Genomic DNA, 18,182 nt, shown 5'->3' with positions numbered 1-18,182 from the left:
TTTAAACTTGCTGCGAGTTGGAGTCTCAGGATACAAGGGGTGAACGGAGCCAGAAAACAGAGTGAACAGTCATTTTCCTAGTCTCTGCTGCTTTCTCCGTCTGGCCGCTCCGAACAGCCCACCGTCTCTGCTGCCGTCGTATGCAAACCAAAGGAATCCAGGAGGGGAAGGGGACAAGGGAGGTCCTCTCCTCTCCTGCACCAGCATGTGCATCTTTCAGAGGATCATGCACTTCTTCTTGCACCCATTGCTTATCTTCTTGTGCTTCAGGATCTGCTGCACCCTGTCTCATTTGGGCTGAGATCTTAATGAAGGTGATGACGTAGCTCTTTGCCAGCTCCTGAGTGTGCATGATGTCCACTGTCCAGGAGGGCGTTACCTACCAGCACCATCGGGACGTCATCCACATCCTTCAGCCAGTTGATCTGCTCCCTGTAGTGGTAGCCGTCTTCAAACGACTTGGTGTTGTTGATGGCGAAGACACAGAGAAAGCCCTCGCCTGTGTGCATAACCAAATCTTGCTGGTCGTGCATGGCACTGCACTTCTCCTGCCCACCCGTGTCCAGGATGACCAGCAGGCAAGTCACCGCATTGATCATCCCGATTCTAGTAGGAGTCCTCCGTGATGTCGAACTCACTGACAAAATGGTTCTGGATGAGCTGGAAGGTGAGTGCTTTCTTGCCAACGCCACCCACACCCACCACCACCAGCTTGTACTCCGTCATCCTAGCAGGGGCACTGTGCCAGCTCCCAGGGTCCCTGCCCTGCCGCTGCAACCCACAAATTCCAACTTTGATGACAGGCCGGGTGAAAAAGAACTTGTGGCCTCAAGTTTTAAACTTCCTGCCTACTTGTTTCATGTTGTGCCTCCTAGTTCTTGTCTGGTGAGAGAGTCAGTAATAAATCCCTATTGACTTTCTCTGCCACTTCAGCGGGTTTGGGCTTCCCGAGCAATGGGAGAGCCGCTGGGATGGGCAGATCTAGGATTTTGAAAAGAGGGTGCGGGGACTGAAGTGCAGAGGGGCAGATCATTTTGTATTGAACTGCACCACAGGAGCCTCTGGGGACTTCAGTTATCAGCAGCAATCATCCATTTGAGGATGATCTCTGCCACAGCTCACTGATGGGTCTTGAGGTGTCTTGAGTCCCAGACCCACAGAAGTTGCAGGCCTTTCCACAGGAGAGAGAGTAGGCCACGGGCTAGGATTTCTCTCCGTTTCCTTCCTCTGTTTGCTCTTCTCTGCTTCAAGGGCAAGATACCTGGCACCGCTGCTTTCCCTGCTGTCCTCAGGCATGGGGGAGGCAGCAGAGCTATTCCTGTCCACATCCCCCCTTGCCATGTGGGACGGGCTCAGCTGTGGACTGGCAGTGGGGATGGGCAGGGGAGATCCCTGTGCCTGCACGTGCCCCCCCACCAACCCAGCAGTTCAATCTGGGGAGGAGGGAAGGGATGGGAGCCAAATCGAGGCCCCTGTGGTGAGAGAGGGAGTGGGGCACAGGCAGGAGTAGGGGCTGAGGTGAGGGGGGCCCCGGCCGGGCCAGGTGGTGGGAGGATCGGAGCCCGGGCAGCTCAGCTGGGTGCACAGGAGGCTCCTGTCACTGCACCCACCCTGGCGGAGGCCTAGGGTGCACATCTCCACCCCGCCCCATCTATGCACAGGGTGGACTGCACTTTGCACCCTGAGCCCCAATGCAGCTGCCCCAGAAGTGGTGCGATACCATGTGTCCCGCCACTGGGCGGGCAGGGGGCTAGGCTCAGCCCAGTGGTGGGATGCACGTGGCATCACACCATTCCCGGGGCAGCTGCAGTAGGGCTCAGGGCACAAAGCCTAGCATGCACCTCTGCCCTGCATGCAGATCCGGGGGACACGTGGCCCCCAGGCCCCTGACAGGGTACATGTAGCAGCAGAAGCCCCTGTGCCCAGAAGGGCCACCTGGGCTCCGATCCTTCCACCACCCGCCCGGCCTCTGTCCCACTCCCTCTCTCACTGTGGGGGCCTGACCTGCTGCAGGGGATGAGAGGGGACAGGGCAGGGGGAGGGCATACGGCACACAGTAGATCCTGGGTTGGACTTCAAAATTCAAAAAGTGATCTGGTACATAAAAAGGTTGGAGACCACTGGCCTAGAGCTAGATTGTTTGATTTCAGATTGAAGCCAAAAAATATATATTGGAACATGCGTTAAAATTTGCTATTTTGTATGCGTAAAAACACAACGAACTAGGCAAAAATAATCCAAAGATTTGTTTAATTCATCCTGGAGTTGTTATAGTTAAATGTACATGTCTCAGATTCAGAAAACAGAATCAAACCTTCTTGAGCATCTGGATAGTGTCTCTAATGCTTCATTGAAAGTGATTTCCACACCCGAGTTGATATTTCTACACCTGAGTTAAAGCTTTTAGCTAAAAGTTTTGATCAGTTTCTGAAAAGCAGGTATCCTATAAGTAGATGATGTAGTTGGAAAGCAAAGGGAATAAGAGAAACTAAGGAGAGAGAGACTTGCTGCATCTGCTGAAGGCAGCCAGATTATTTCTCCCCCTTGCTAAACCAGTTGAAAGTATTCTGATCAAATACTTGTAGCTATTTACTTTGTGGGCAAAATGATTTCATAAATGCTGTAGCAATGCTGGCTAGTATATAGTTAGCGTCTGTTGTAATGTTCAGAAGCACAATTAAAAGTAATGATATAATTACTACCAGCCTTCAGATTTTATAAAGGAATTTCAGCTAAAATACTAGCATGGTTTATTGAATTCTAGTAGATGGGCTGTAACTTTGGATGTAATAAGATCGCCTAAAATGAAAGAAACATTTTAGTATAGGGGAATGGTATCAAGAAGCAAATCATTTTCTTTTATAGGCCATTGATGGGAATGGATCACTGGTTGGGGAAATTTACTTCTTGCAGCCTTTTTGTGGTATCATCCAAAAGGAAAGAAATAAAATGCTGATCTTAAATCACAGGCAGGCAAGGTTCTTTGGGTACAGCTACAACCTACACCTCTGATCTTAAATCATAACATCTTGATCATTTTAGCAGCTCTACTTTTAATCATGTTGTAGTCGCATCAAATGTTACTTCCTAGCATACTTGCAGCGACCAAAGAAAACCAATTACTGCACAACATTTCAACACTTGTGCTGGAAAGAAAAGCTTTAAAAGAAGAAAAATGCTGCTGGAAGAACACTGACAGTAGAATTGTGTTGAGGGAATTCAGAGGAGTTGAATTTAGTGCTGAAAACGATATCCTAAGACCAGTTAGAAGAAATATTGCAAAGAATTGTTGACAATCCAAATCAGTTATATTGAAACTAAGGACTGATTAAAATGACTTCCAGTAGACCTGTCCTAAACAGTATATCCCCACAAGTAATCCTTCAGAAGTCAGCAAGCAGCTTATCACGCCAGAACAAAGTTAAAAAAAAAAAAAACGACACACGCACACACACCACAGGAGCAAATCCAATGCTAAGGCAACAGTTTCCAACCCTCAGCACAATGTCCTTGGGATAGTCTTATTACTAATCAATGTCCAATATTCCTGCACCATTACATATACCCCCACACTGCCAGCAGAGCACTCTGCTATGGGCGAGGGGGCAGACATGAGGCCAGAGCCATACTTCGTAGCCTGTCCTGTCCCCTCTGCTCCTCCCACACTCCTGAGCCCAGTGAGAGGAGCCGTGGAGACATTTTCTGGCATGCAAGACCCCACAGGAGCAGTTTCAGCAATGGGAGCTACCCTTACCCCCTCAAGTACAGACTGGAAGGAGAGGGCAGGGGGGCGGGGGCAGGCAGACAGTGGAAAAAGCAGGGCATGGCAGGGTTAGATCTGCTCCCAATGTTGTCACCTGACACCAGCTAGATCAATGACTCTTAACCTTTTCCCCTCATCTCTTTTCTGAATTTAGATTGTAGCTCAGTGATTCTCAACTGTGCGCTGTGCAAGTCCCAAGAGTTATGGAGGGATGCCATGAGGCTAAAAAGGCTAAGAACTGCTAGGCTTAAAGAGACTCTAGTACCAAACCCTTCTTCGCTTTTGGAATCTTTTTTCTTAAGACGCTGCACTATTAGGACAAGATACCAAGTTAGGTCTCTACTGGAACGAGGTTTCTTTGCACCAATTTGTATTTTAATATGAAATTTTGTAAGTTTTAAATGTGACATATGACCACTATTTAATGCAAAAGAGCTTAAGACTATAAGCAAAATCTGCTTTCAAAGTTCTCTGTAATTAACATTCTGATAGAAAGGTGCACCTGTTTACCAATATTTCTCCTCCTCTTGTAATTATGATTTTGACCCATTCACTGGTACCTTGCCGCTGAGATGGGTAACATTTTTAGTAACTGTAGGTTACAACCAAAAAAGAAATTCCAATATATGTGAAAATAAAGTATGAACATGTTAGTGTGGTTCAGGAATATGTTTACTCTTAAAGTCTTGTAAAAAAATGGAACAAACAAAACAACTCTAGTAATTCTCCAATGTCGTTCATCTCAAAAATGTGGGAAAAAAAAAAATCTACATTTTTCATGAGTGTCCGGTTTGTAGCAAAGTGTATTTGGAAACAAAGTTTTCTACTAGTTCTCCCTGCAACATCTTCATAGCTCTCCAGTGAATGTTCCCACAGTTTTCTGGCTTGCCTTGGGGATGACTTAGCTCTTCTTTGATGTAATCGAGCCAGAGATCTTTTAAATAAAAGAAAATCTAGTTAGAACAGACAAATTGAAATCTCTCTCTCTCACACACACACACACACACACACACACACACACACACACACAAAACTAGTCCTAACATAGAAGCCCTACGCACGAAAAGTTTTACATGTTCACAGTCAAGCGTAATGTGGCTCAACTTCTTTTTTCTCCTTGTACGGGGGAAACAGCAAAAGCACAGAAATTTGGGTTCTTCGTCCAGTTGTGATGGAGACACCACAGGTCACACTGAAAAGCTGCTTAACTTACCTGCAGCTGTTTCTTACACCACCTGTATAATGGAGGCATTTATTGTCGTTGAAGGATGTTGTGGAAATCACTATTTACACTGTATAAAAACTCAGACAAATCGTCAGACAACTGGAAATCTCACCAGCCCTTCCTTAGTATTACTTCCACTTAAGTCAGTGGGACTGCCCAGGTGAAAGTTTTGTGGGAACTGAAGCCCCTGAAGGCTTTCTAGTGTAAGGTCATTGTAAAGTGCCAGGCACATTAATGAAGCAGCATTATCAAGCTGTCCTTTGCATCTTAGCAGTCATATGGGCAGAACAATTATGGTGGCATGCAAGAAGAAAGCTGCCTTACCAGAATCTGCAGAACCAAACTCTCTCAAAGCGCGTTCATAGTACTCTCTCAGATTAGACATCTTGCAAGATTCCTAACAAAGAAAATTGGAAAAGATCATTTCCTGTGTATGGAAGTGAATCTGCAGCATAATTAGATGCAAAGAAACAATGTCCTGCTAATTCCACATGCATACATATCCAAGACTAAGTACCATGCAACTCAGCCTCATATTACATAAGAGGAGTTTATTTTAGAAGAACCTAATTACATGCTACTCATACAACCACTGCTTCCTATCCAGTTCCACAGGAATAACTTACATTCTTTACAATGAGATTCCAAATTGATTTGTAACACTTACTTGCTCTTTTTCTATTTGGATCATCCGCTTGAAGAACTCACGTGAAAAGGGACGATTCTCATGTAGGCTAGAATAAAAGCATGAAGAGCTTTAGACTTTAAATCTTTCATACACTTATCTTTTGACATTCAGGTTTCAGATTGTTATTTTTTACCTGGTAAAGACTTTCTTTGCTTTCTTATACCCGCCAGTCCTGTAGGCCCAGTCAAGGTACTTCTCTTTCATGGTTACAGAGACAGCTGGCACAGCAATAAGTAAGGATCTCTGCAAGTTAAACACGCATGTTCTTTGCTACAATCAAAAAGTAACTATAAGGAGCTACACCAAACACAGCTCGTTTGGTTACTTGTCTGCGTTCTCAATTATTTTAGCATCAGAACCTTACTTTCAAGTACAGGCAGTCCTCGACTTTGCCGTTCGTTGTAACTCGAACGTCGTACTTATAACGTTTACATATGGACACCCCGTTTCGACTTTCCAATGTCGGTTTTGACTTTACAATCCCCATCTCCCTGACTTCCTGACTCAAGACACTTGATCTGATGCAACGCCATGCCAGCAAACAAGTTTGCTGTGCTGCCCATCTCCCTGTGCTGATCCGCCTCACTGCCCATCTCTCTGACTCAAGACATTCAGTTGCTGTTACAACACCATTTTTACGTGGTGATTTTTTAGGTCAATATGACTGAAAATAGGTATCAGGCCTTGGGTTCAGGAACCAATCTCTCATTTATAACATTGTTCCTATAGGAAAATCGGTTCCAAGTTACGACGTTTCGACTTAAGACGTGGTTTTCAGGAACCAATTGTGTTGTAAGTCCGAGGACTGCCTGTATTAGAAAAACACAACTGGTGAAGAGTAGCAACACTAAAGACATGCAGTACTTTTCCAATACAACTGCTCAGTTTAGAATAGAAATACATTTCTTCCCTTCCATTATTCAAGTAGGTTTAAGGAACATTTCCATAGTACTTTTAATCTGAAAGATCTCAAAAGTGCTCTATAAACTAAGTTCCCATAAGAAGCAAAATAACTTACATAACAGATAGACAAATTAAGCAGTTTTTTGGGGGGTTTTTTGCTCTGAGATTACCTGACCCTAATTTTTTTGCTTGAATCTTCTCCTACTAGTGTTAACACTTTAAAGCATTAGATTGGGCACAATAAAATCTATTTTAAAACCTCTGGCTGAAACTTGGACAAAAAATGTAGCCCACAGAATCAGAGATATTTTAAAGGGTCTTACAAAGTGTCTGAGTGACAAGAGTCTAAGTCCTATTTTCAGAAGCAACTTGAGTGCTTAGAAGCTTAAATCCAAATGATTTGCAGAGACACTGAGGTATTTAATTCCCTTTTAAAATACTTTACCTAAAGTTGGAATGCAATGCAGTTGAAAACTAGGGGGCAAACAAAGAAAATAAAAAGGGCTGAATGTCATTTAGCACTCCCTGTGAACTCTTCCAGTCCGTGACATGTTAGCTAGCTTCCTAGCCCATTTCACACCAGGAAAGAAATGAAGGGTATGTCTACGTGGCACAATACAGGACCATATGGCAATACCAGAGCTAGCTGAACACTAGAAGCACAACAGTCGTGTTCACACGCTAACTCCCCAATTTACATATTTTGCTTCACAGCAATGCCAATTAGCCCCAGGTGAGTACCATGCTACCGCAGCTACACAGGACTCATGGTAACCCAAGCTCTCTCATTCAGAACAAGCGCCTGAATTGTACAATGTCGCTGTAACCCTGTACATCCATGTACCTGGTAGAGGGCTTCTGTGTCCTCTTTGCTGTTTGCGCCTTCACTCCACTCTACCCACAGAGTCCATAAAGATAAGCTGTCCTAGAAAAGAAATGCAAGGAGCCAAAGGGATAATGTTAGAATACAACTAAGCCTCAGTTTGATCTCAGGAAAATGCAACAGATGCCAGTATCACCAGGGACTTTTAAAATTAGTTTAACACAACATTCACCCAAGCTCTCAGCCACAGCTGCTGCACACCTGCTGTGAAATCATCCATCCAACGAAGCTGTAATTAAAATGACTTTTTCCCCTACTCAAGAACCTCTAGATTACAAGTGGTCCACATGAATTTGCTCCTCCTAAAGTAAAAAAAAATGCTGGAGATGGGGAGCATGTCCTGTTCTTACCCTCATACAGAGCCCAAAAGCAGCTCTCCAGAAAAGAGAAAAAAATACATCAGTTTTCTTGCTGTCTCTCATCCCTATGCCAAGCACTTGAATTAGGGCAATCAGGAAAGTGTGTAGCCTGCTAATCCAGGGCTTTACATACCACCCACCCCTAGGCTCAGCATACTAAGGGTAAGAAAGACGTCCTTTACTGAGGTAACAAGAGTACAGGGCATAATTAAGAGAACACCAGCTGGCCATCGGAACTGGCTTCAAAGCTTTCAATTTAACAAGTTGTGATTTGTATTCAATTCCTTCCCGTAGACCTAGAATATCATTGATATTTTTAACAGAGAACCCATTTCCCTCACTTTAAAGACTAATTTAGCAAAGGAAAAATAAAATATAAAAGTCAGAGGCTTCTTGAGAGTGTCACAAACCTTAGATTTCACTTGCTTGAAGGCTTCTTCAAAACACTCGGCCACACAGTCACTGTTCAGCTGAATTAGTACTTGCAGTCTAGTTTGCCACATATCCACTGAGGGACCGAACCGTTTGGTTGCACCTGCGGCAACCTCTGTGGCCCTCTCAGAAAGGTTGAGCTCCAGTAACAGCTGAAGCTGAAACAGGGATTGAAATTAATGATCAGGTCAGGTCCACGCAGAGCACGTGAGAAAATAAGGCCCTGACCTGGCATTCTTGCACATGCAAAGATCCTATTTCCTTTAGTGGAAGCTTCAAGTGCCTACAGAATACAGGAGCAGGCCTATATATATCTATATCTATATCCATATCCTTACCCACTGTTTATACAACTCCTCTGGCAGCAAGTTAGATTCGTGGGCTCTGCTGAACACGCTCAACATCCTTTCCAGTCTCTGAAATAAAGAAAAAAAGAGAATTAAATTTACTGCTGTACAGTTTGGAGACTCCTACAAGAAGCTGTACATTTTAGGGCTGGGGCTTTCCAAACAACCTAGTGGATTTAGGTGCCCCGGATGCCTCATTCCCTAAGGTTCAGTTGAAGAAAGGCTGGCAAGAGAATGACCCTTTGGCCCCACCCCTGTTCTTTTAAAGACAGATGTGCACAGATATTTACAAAATTCAAAGCACTGATATTCTGCAGGAGATGTCCTGTCACTGTTAGTCTTCCCTGTTCACCACCCCCAACAAGACATATGGTTTCTAAATTTTTATGTATGCCAGGTTGGATGGCCGATGTAAAAAGCCCTGAAAGACATGTGTCTAATAGGGAGAAAAACTGATCTTTGATTATAGACATAACTCCAAGCCTTCTAGTATGATATGCACGGCTTCAAACTGATGGAAATATATGGAAGTTTGTTTGGGAATAAGAAAGAGATAATGGAAGTCAGCAAGAGCAGTATCTTTTGTTATTTTGAATGTCCAACAAGAATTTACCTTCTGTCTTAATGCTTCGCTATTGGTTTTCCGGTTATATCTCTCCAGGCAAAAAGTGACATAGCATTTCCACATGGGCTCTGCAAAACCAAAAGGACAGTCATACATTTAATAAAACCACAACAGCTAGTACATATATCGGTCTTGTGGGCAGGGCAGAGTGACTGGCTGAACACTAAAGTACTATAATCTACTTTTAAAATAAAAGTTACACTAGAGCAGGACCACCCATAATTACAGCAAATAAATATTTAAAATGGTTCCTGTCCAAAGTATCCCACTGACAAAGAAGAGGTAGCACCCCAGGACAACTGCTTTCTATTAAGATGCAGACCTCTACAGAAGATAGCTTGGGGACCCTGCCTGCACATTTCTTGCATCTCTATATATAGAGCACAAAAGTAGTGAGCAAACCAATGTCAAAATCAAGAGTTTCTAACCAGTGGGGAGTGAGGTCACAGCTTCATCAAAGACTGCACAGCACCGTTCCTCCTTCTGAGCCACCTCAGATGCCTTTGTCTGTTTAGATGAATGTTGTGAGGATGGCAGAGACCCTAACTCCAGCTCCTGCCGTGCCAAGTAGTCCCATGTAAGAGGGTCATCAGCATGTTCAGCCTGCAATCTAACACACAAAGTCCATGAGGTCATAATACACAGGGTGCACTTTCTTGCTGCAAGCATGTTCTCAAGCAGGGATACTCAGTGCCTGGATCATGGGCCAGATCTGGCCCCCAGTGCTGTGTCATTCAGCCATGGGGCTCCTCATGGATCTGAAAAGTTGGGGGGGGGGGTGGAGTGGGAGTGGCACTGCTCCTCTGCTTGCAAATCTGTGAGCCCATGAGGAGCCACAGGCTGTGTGCACTAGACTGGGCACACAGGGCAACACGGGGCCCAAACCCAGTGCATGGGGCACTGTCCTAGTATGTGGGGCCTGGCATGGGTCCAATCCCAGCACATGGGGAGGGGTGGAGGCACCAGGCCAGGCCCCAGGGTCTAATCTCAGCATGTGGAGTCTGATCCCAGCATGCAGGGCAAGTGTGGGGCCTGATCCTGGTGCACAGAGCTGATGTGGGGCTGCACAGGGACCTATCCATGTATGTGGGGCCATGAGGAGGTAGTGCAGGGCCCGATCTGGCCTGTGATGATAAAAGCTTGAGCACCACTGTTTTAGAGATGTACGGCTGGGGAGTAGCTACTGACTGTCTTGTTCCAAGTGGATAATTCTAAGCAAGAACATTTCACTAATAAAATAGTTCATCCTCCCATTAAAGGCAGATAATCAAATACTGCCCTGTTTCTTTATAAGTGCTCTTCAGCGCCAGCTCAGATTTGATTATCAATTTTAGGAAGGAAGAAGGGAACTTTGAGAAACTTTACATACAAAGTAACAAGGAAAAGTATTCATTCCCTATGAGTATTAGTTATTAAGAGTTGTAAGTGTCACAGTAACCCTAAAATAACTGTATTTTATCCACATTTTGTTAGCATGTTCTCAAGGGAAGCTGGGTTTGCATTTTAGGTACAACATCCTTCTCCAGAAAGTTTGCTTAGATCAGGCATCAAATAAAATATCATGCCCTAAAACTGCTGTTTTTCTTAGGAATTTTTGGAAGGATTTAACATCCATGTTCCCACTACAGTGGCTCTTGGACACCAAACTACCATCCAGGCAGAAATGAGAACAATGTTGGCATTTAAAAACAAAAAAACCCAACTTACTTCTCAAGAATTTCTTTTTGCAAGTCCACGGTAAAATCAAAGAGCTTTGCAATAAAAAGCAGAGAAAGATGAAACTCAGCACCTAGAAATCAAGAGAACCCAGGTATGAAAGACAATTGTTAAAATAATGCTCGACCCTCACCCCAGGGCACTGTCTTTCTGTATCTTCTTGACTTTGCTCACTGATTTTCAAAGGCTTTATTACTTTTCTAAGCAAGTAAATGCAATATAAAGGAATATATTTAACCACTGGAATGTTGTCACTCTTATCCATGCATTAAGGTAGGACAGGTAAGTTCCCTGTCTAACTCTCACTGTCCGCCTGATGTTGGTTCCAGTAACCAACAAGGCTCTGACCCAAACAACCCTTTTCTCACGAGGAGTTTAATGGAAGGACATAGTACTGCTTGCATGAATGAGGGTTACAAGGTTTACCCATGTCTTTCTGAGTCCCAGGATATTTCTATCATAATTGTAATCGGGATCATACTAGGAAGATCAGAGTCACAGTGCAAGGGGGTGAGAGGCTTAATAAAATAAACTCTGTATTTTGTGTCAGTATCATCAGATACAGAAGAGATTTTTCTTTTTTTTAATGAAAATACACTAGGCTAGATCTTATGGAAGGAAGCTAACAGCTTTCTTCTTCTGTGTATGAAATGGAGAAGGGCAACAGTTGGTATTTCAGCCCAAAGGCTGGTATGCTGAAGGAGGTCCCTACGTACAGAATGGCTGTGAATTATTATCTAGCGCTACCCACATTAATAGGCACATTGCCTCGTGTGCTGGGTATGGTGCACCCATGCTGACACTGGAGCCAGGACTACCCACGCAACGTACCAGGTAATAGTTTTTCTGAAAAGAGGAGATGGAAAACATTAAATTACCCTGGATTTTCTGAATGGCATCCCTGTAGACTATTCGAGCCAGTTCCCCGTGAAGAATCTCCTCAGAATAATTGAACACCTCCTAAAATGTTAAGCAAAGTTAGTTAGCTTCCTTCTGGAACTGCTGTTTTCTGCAGCAAACTAAGAAAATGAAACAGAACTGATGATGAACATTTCCTATCTAACCTGGAGAGACCAGCTAATATGAAGGCAATACCTACCCCAGAACACAGAAAACCAATTTAACTGTTTTTTGTCAGAAATTGGTAGTTATTTAATAGTTGTTTAACAAATACAGAGTAAATACAAAACCGGAAAATTAAAGCTGTTACTTTCTTGAAAAAGGCCTTAATCCAAAAAAAGTGTGCGTGTTCCCTAAAGGAAAATCAAATTAATAACTTACTGGATCTGGCCCCCAGCCTGCATTCAGGAAGTGTAACATGCAGCGATATCAGGTATCACTGAACAGAAGACCAAGACCCTCCAATAGCTATAGCTCTCAAACAATGCACCAACACGCCCAGTGAAGTACCATGTACTTCTAAAACCCTCAAGTTAAAAACACACCACTTGCCTAGAAATAGTCCCTTTAAAGACAGATGCATGAGGCCACTTACCAAGTCCATCTTTGCTTGTTCAAACTCTTTCTTTTCTTTTCTCTGCTTTTCAGCATGCATCAGTTCCATTCTGAAATACTACAAGAAACAAGGGAATAAAATGGAAGAATGAACTTAAAGCACACAGCACACATCAGAATAATCTGACAGCATTTGCCAAAGCCAGCCCTGTTTGAAGAGCTGTAAATCAAAATTTCACTAAGTCCCCATTCTGATCTAGTAGCCCTGCTGTAAAGAGCTACAGTCTGAGTAAGAGAAAATATAATAGCTATTGTTTTAAAAAATGTGGAATTAAACCTCATAAAAAAATAATTTACTCAACCATCAACAGGACTCTTCTGATAACACATTAGCAAGTAAACAGTAAAAGAAAATGTGTAGAGCAATTCCTTCTGCTATTTCCTGTTTGGTGAACATAGGGAAACTGCCCATTTTGTGTACAGACTCTAAGCTATGCACTTTAGCAAGGGAACATACTGTACTGCTCTAAACTGAATTAACCGACTTAACTATGCTGAAATCAGATGAGAGACAACCAGCCCTTTTCCATCATATAAAGAGCATCTTCTATAATAGGAATCTCATGACTCAAAACAGCCAATGACTTTTGTGGGAGTCATTTGGCTAAATCCTTGCCAGATGTGTTCCAAGCACACTCCAGCTCTTGTTGCAATTTGTATTGTATGGGCTGCTTTGGTCCCATAGCAAAGCCAATTTGCTTTTGGCTGCTTTGCTTTGCTTTTTTATCATACCAGTCCAAGTTCACTTTCAAGAAGAAGAAAGCATTTCTTGGTGCAATAAGCAATGCATGGGATAAGTGAAATCATGCATCCGGCATCCCCAAGATGGGGCTGAAAAGAACCTGTCTGGTGAGCAAGACCGTCGGCTGGTTGCCTGTAGGGACCAGGAAGAATTCTTCCCCACGCATACTTTACTTGTAATCCCCAGGAGATAGAGTTTTCCTTGTAGAAATCGCAGTATCTTAAGAAAGGTTTAATAAGAATTTCTGACAATTTAACAAAGAATTCAGAATGCTATTAAACAGTGCATGTATGAATGCTATTAAGCAGTGCATGTATATACAGTCTTGTCTCAAACTATTACTGGTTTTCTACTTATTTTGTTAAGACACTTCCCACATCTCCTGCAATGATTGAAAACTAATTTTTCCAAGACCACTCCAAGAAAACGTAACTACGTGCAGAAAAACCACTAACTCACTTCCTGATAGAGTTTCGGACATTCTGGATGGAAGCGCAATGCACGAAGGAACAAGTGCCGGGCACTTTCTGATGACAGGCGTTCCTCCATTTCCCATTTTGCAGCCATAATCCACAGTGCTACAACAGAAAACACACATTAGTTTGTTTCAATCCCTGGACGGCAAACGAGTGATACAATTCTGGAAGATGCTCCCGAGGTAAGGGGGTGTGTGCACGCATGTGCGTGTGCGCGTCTTTTAATATTCTTGTATGTCATCCCAGCAGCAACGATGACCAGAATGAAGTGTTTGCACGCACTGGGTTTCTGGCTAGTCGTCAAGTGTTTGGCCATGACTTCGGGATTTGTGCCTGTAGCACACGTGATTCCCACACAGTCTCCTGACCAAGCACTAGGTCGCCCCAGGATTCATGTAGCATTGGAGATCAGACCAGATCAAGGGCATTCAATCTAGTTAGGTTTTAAAAACTGAGAGACAAAGGGACTTGGGGTTCATTTAAAATGTTCTACCTTGGAAATAGTTTTTTATTCCCTGCTCCCCTCTACAGAAGGTCCTTCAAGCTGTGAGAATCTCTATATAGCTCAGCTTTTAGATCTATTAGCGCAACCTCTTCTTCAGGGCCCTGCAACACAGCAACCATCCCTCCACCGGATTAACAAGGTAGGAAATGGAAGACAAAAGCTATACACCTAACAGACAGAACTGGCATCTCAAAGAGAAGTAACTTGGATCAACACTAAGTTTTGGGGATAACCTATCATTTTGCTCTTCTAAATGAACTAGATTTAATCATTTAAATGTGATGCTAAAAAAACATTTTACTGTACCTGGCTTGTTTGGATGAATGGCTAACATGGCAGAGAAAACCTTGCTAAGCTGAAATTTCATATTCTGTAAAAAAAGACAAGAGAACTAATTTACCCATTGTAAGTTTATACCATTTACAGCAACCTTATCACAGAGGTTTACCCACTGTAAGCCTTCTTGTGTTGAACTGAACAATGAAGAGAAAAAATGATTCAGTATGGAAGGCTGCTAAGCAGACTACAGCTGTGAAGAAGGCATTTTACATCAATGCCACTATTTGTAGTAATTTCCCTCTTAACAGAAAGGTTTCCTTTTGGGGATAAGATTTGTTCAGCATGGAATTTTTTTTCAGAATACAAGGGAAATCTATTCCACTCTGATGGTCTGGAATGACTAGCTTTGAAATGCTACATCACTGTATCCAGGACAGGAAATGCATTAGATCTCTCTGACTCAGTTTACTGGATAACAGAGCACCCAATGAACCCATCCTCATTGTGTTTTGGCCACAAACATGCAGTCTGAAAATCAGGCAAGGAGGGAAAATGCTTTGGTGATCACACACAGTGTGACAAACCCACCATGCACCTGTGCTAGAGAAGTCAAAGGCTGAAAGAGCATGAATACTGCAGGTCAATACTGACAAAACGAGAAGTTTGTACAGTGTAAAGTTGCCAAGATCCAGACTTAAGCACAAGCAGTGTGTGAACTGCTCGAGGTTCTCACAGATTCATAATTCGTAGGCTGGTTCCCCCATTCTGCAAGTTAACTGGAGGCAGTCAACCAACAGCTGCTTCCCTCAAAGATGCCAAACTACTCCTTCAGCAGCGAGATACTTCAAATCGTATATGGGATGGCAAGTGCTACCTCTGCCTTGATGTAGGCAGTGCTATAAATTACAATGTGAGCAACAAAATAGTATTGATGTGAGAAGAGAAATTCTGAGCCAAATCCTGCTTTCATTTGTCAGTGAAAAGTCTGAATACCTCCAGTAATTTCAGCAGAGTTATTCCAACTCTAGTCTGACTGAGAAGAATTCGATCCTCTGTCTTGTAACACAAAATATAACTGGTGGTTCATCTAGTGAACATTTTAAATGAAAAAAAATATTGACATCTTGCAGACTCACCCACTTCTTGCAGAAAGCAACATGTGACAACCACAGCTGGACATCCTCCTATTGGGAAAGCAAAGGGGATTAATCAACACTGTACTAAGACTGCCTCACAACTACCTGTGCCTTCTGCATTTGAAGTGCATCAAGAAATTCCCTGAAGGTATCTTGAGATCTTTTCAAGGGTATTGCAGGGTGCCACACAATGCTTGGACTGTGCAAATATGCTTCACAAGATAAACCCAGTTAAAAAAAAACAAACCACTCTGGCCTCTGACCTGTTGTGATCTTTCTGAGTTATTTGCAACAGAAGAGTTGCTCTATTCTTGTTCTATAGTCAAAAAGAGTGAAAACTAAAAACTGACATTTTCCAAGGGGTACCTCATTTCTACTGAGGGGTGCCTCAAGCCCAAAAAGGTTGAGACCCACTGCTCTGGATTGTCAGGCCCAGGAAAAGACACCTCACTTACCTTCCACTTTCCTGTGGCACGCTTGAAGAGGCCTTGTATTCTCTGCACAATAGAGTACTCTATTTCATCTTTCTTAAATGAATATCCAATGCGCTAAGAGGGGAAAAAAAAGAATGATAAATTAAATCTTGACAGTGCAATAAAGTTAAACTATTTTAATTATTTATGGCAGTTGCCATCCCTGGCGGTGTTCAGGAGGAGGCTGGACAAGCACCTTGTTGAGCTCGTTTGAGCCCATTACTTCCTGCCCATGGCAGGGGACCAGACTTGATGATTTTACAGGTCCCTTCTAGTCCTCCTTTCTATGATTCTAGTTCATATTGTGGTTGATCAACTTACCGATCTTCTTTTCTTGATAAGTTCCAACAAATTAATTTCATACTAGGAGAAAGGAAGAAAAACCGTTCAAAAGCAACTGAGGAAGCATACAGTAAGAATTTAAAAAAAAAAAAAAATCTATTAATTTTTTTTTGTTTTTTTTAATAGCCAGGAGATGAATACAAGTTATATCTAAAATGGCATAGCTACCAAGTGAGAGCCACACATGGTTTAGGTAGCCACATGACCCAAGGTTGATGGCAATTAAGCTGGATTTCTTATACTCAACTGTGAAATTTTAGACACTGGATCAACTCATAGCAGACCCACCCCCTGGAATCCTAGAGCTCAATTCACATTTTAAACAGCACAAAAATGATTACACTGAATAACACAGATTTTCTACAGAGCCTTTCGGAGGACATCTTAAGCTTTAATATCAAGGTGGAACCTGAAGCACACCAAAATGAGGTGACGTGCCTGAGGTCACATAGCATAACTGGCAAAATTGTGACTAAACCCCAGGATGCCAGGTTTCCAGACCTGCACTGTACCCCTGAAATAGGCCTCCTGATGTAGTATTATTGTTACTGAAGCACCTCATCCACATGAACAGTGCCATCAGAGCAAGGACTAGTGTGCAGCAGCGAGGGTGCTAGGGCGAGGTCAAAAATGCGCGCTAACACATTCTGCCAGAAACAGTCAAACCCACCTGAATATAATCGATGAAGTCTTCCTTGTGAAGGGCTCTTCTCTGTATTTTGTATTCTAGAGCCGAGGCTTTCTTAATGACAGCCCTGGAGAGAGAGAAGTTATCAGCTCCCAGACATCCTCTCACGAGTCGCTGACAATTCATAGATGCTAGGGTCCTAAACAGATCATCAAGTCCGACCCCTGCCTAGGCAGGAAAGAGCACTGGGGTCAGACGACCCCAGCCAGATGCCTACCTGGCAAGCGACAGGGCTAAAGAGCACGGCAGCTTACAGCAGCATGGGGTCTGTTTCATTTTGCTCCGTTATCCCAAGGGGGCAGAGAGAAACAACCACCGAAGCAAACACCGAGCCGCCAGCTAGCCCGTCTGCCATCCCAGCGCCCCCTCTGCACGGCTCGTTGGATCTCGGGCTGGCGCCAGAGCACATCGCCCTTCCGACTGGCTCAGAAGAGGCGGGAGGCAGCTTTCCCCCACCCAGCAGGGAAGACCCTCTCCCTTGTCCAGCCTGGGGCCAAGACGGCTGCAGCGCCTAGAAGGTTTTTTTTCCCTTTTGCACCGAGTCCGGAGGAAAATACCCACCCCTGAGCTCCAGCCTGCCCCCACTCTCCCAGCAGCCTGGGCCAGGGCTGATGTCTGCCTCCCCCCGGCCCAGCCCCGGCTGCGATGAAGCCCTGCCCAGCTCAGCCTCCATCTCCGGGCCCTTCCCGGCCGTCCTCACTTGATCTCGGGGCGGGTGAAGAGCCCGACCCGCTCCAGCTGCTCCAGCTCGGGGATGCGCTCCTCCAAGCGCTGCTCGATACGCTCCGCCATGGCTGCAGCGCCCCACGAGGTCCGCCCTCCGCTTCCGGGTAGCGCGGCCCCGCCCCTTCCCCGGCGGGGCCTCCCCGCGCTCCGAACGCCGGACCAGCGCCGGCTCCGGGAGTCGCGGGATCGCCTCGTCCCGCTCCTGCAGAGCCTGCTCGCCCCACGCAGCCCCGGGCCTGAAAGCAGGCGGCGGAGCGAGCCGGGGTGGCAAATGACTAAATAAGCCACGTGGTCGGATTGTTTTTGGCCTGGTTTGTTACATTTTTGAATGTGACTGCACGTTCTGAGGAGCTCGTATT

At 44.2% G+C, this 18,182-nt stretch overlaps 1 protein-coding gene and 1 pseudogene across 2 annotated transcripts; both read right to left on the bottom strand.

Moving 5' to 3' along the window:
• Positions 1-25: 25 nt before the first annotated feature.
• On the bottom strand, positions 26-726 carry LOC102369270 (annotated as a pseudogene).
• Positions 727-2,229: 1,503 nt separating this feature from the next.
• On the bottom strand, positions 2,230-17,938 carry UTP6 (UTP6, small subunit processome component). 2 transcript variants are annotated; one of them, XM_006017377.3, is made up of 19 exons: positions 17,798-17,938; positions 17,080-17,164; positions 16,389-16,430; positions 16,050-16,142; positions 15,595-15,642; positions 14,486-14,549; positions 13,658-13,776; positions 12,437-12,514; positions 11,820-11,901; positions 10,933-11,014; positions 9,654-9,835; positions 9,214-9,293; positions 8,592-8,669; positions 8,232-8,411; positions 7,424-7,504; positions 5,810-5,946; positions 5,656-5,722; positions 5,313-5,385; positions 2,230-4,697 (listed from the first exon to the last, which is right to left on the bottom strand). In XM_006017377.3, exons 1-19 carry the CDS (start codon positions 17,887-17,889, stop codon positions 4,540-4,542), a joined length of 1,821 nt encoding a protein of 606 aa, XP_006017439.2. In that variant the 5' UTR covers positions 17,890-17,938; the 3' UTR covers positions 2,230-4,539. The 2 variants fall into 2 exon arrangements, with proteins under 2 accessions (XP_006017439.2, XP_014383461.1); XM_014527975.2 differs by having other exon boundaries at positions 2,231-4,697; positions 5,810-5,919.
• Between the last annotated feature and the right edge of the window lie 244 nt (positions 17,939-18,182).

Source organism: Alligator sinensis, unplaced genomic scaffold (assembly GCF_000455745.1).
Source record: "Alligator sinensis unplaced genomic scaffold, ASM45574v1 scaffold282_2, whole genome shotgun sequence".
NCBI lineage: Eukaryota > Metazoa > Chordata > Crocodylia > Alligatoridae > Alligator > Alligator sinensis.
The sequence above is the reverse complement of the archived record's forward strand: the minus strand, read 5'-3'. Positions and strand labels throughout refer to the sequence as shown.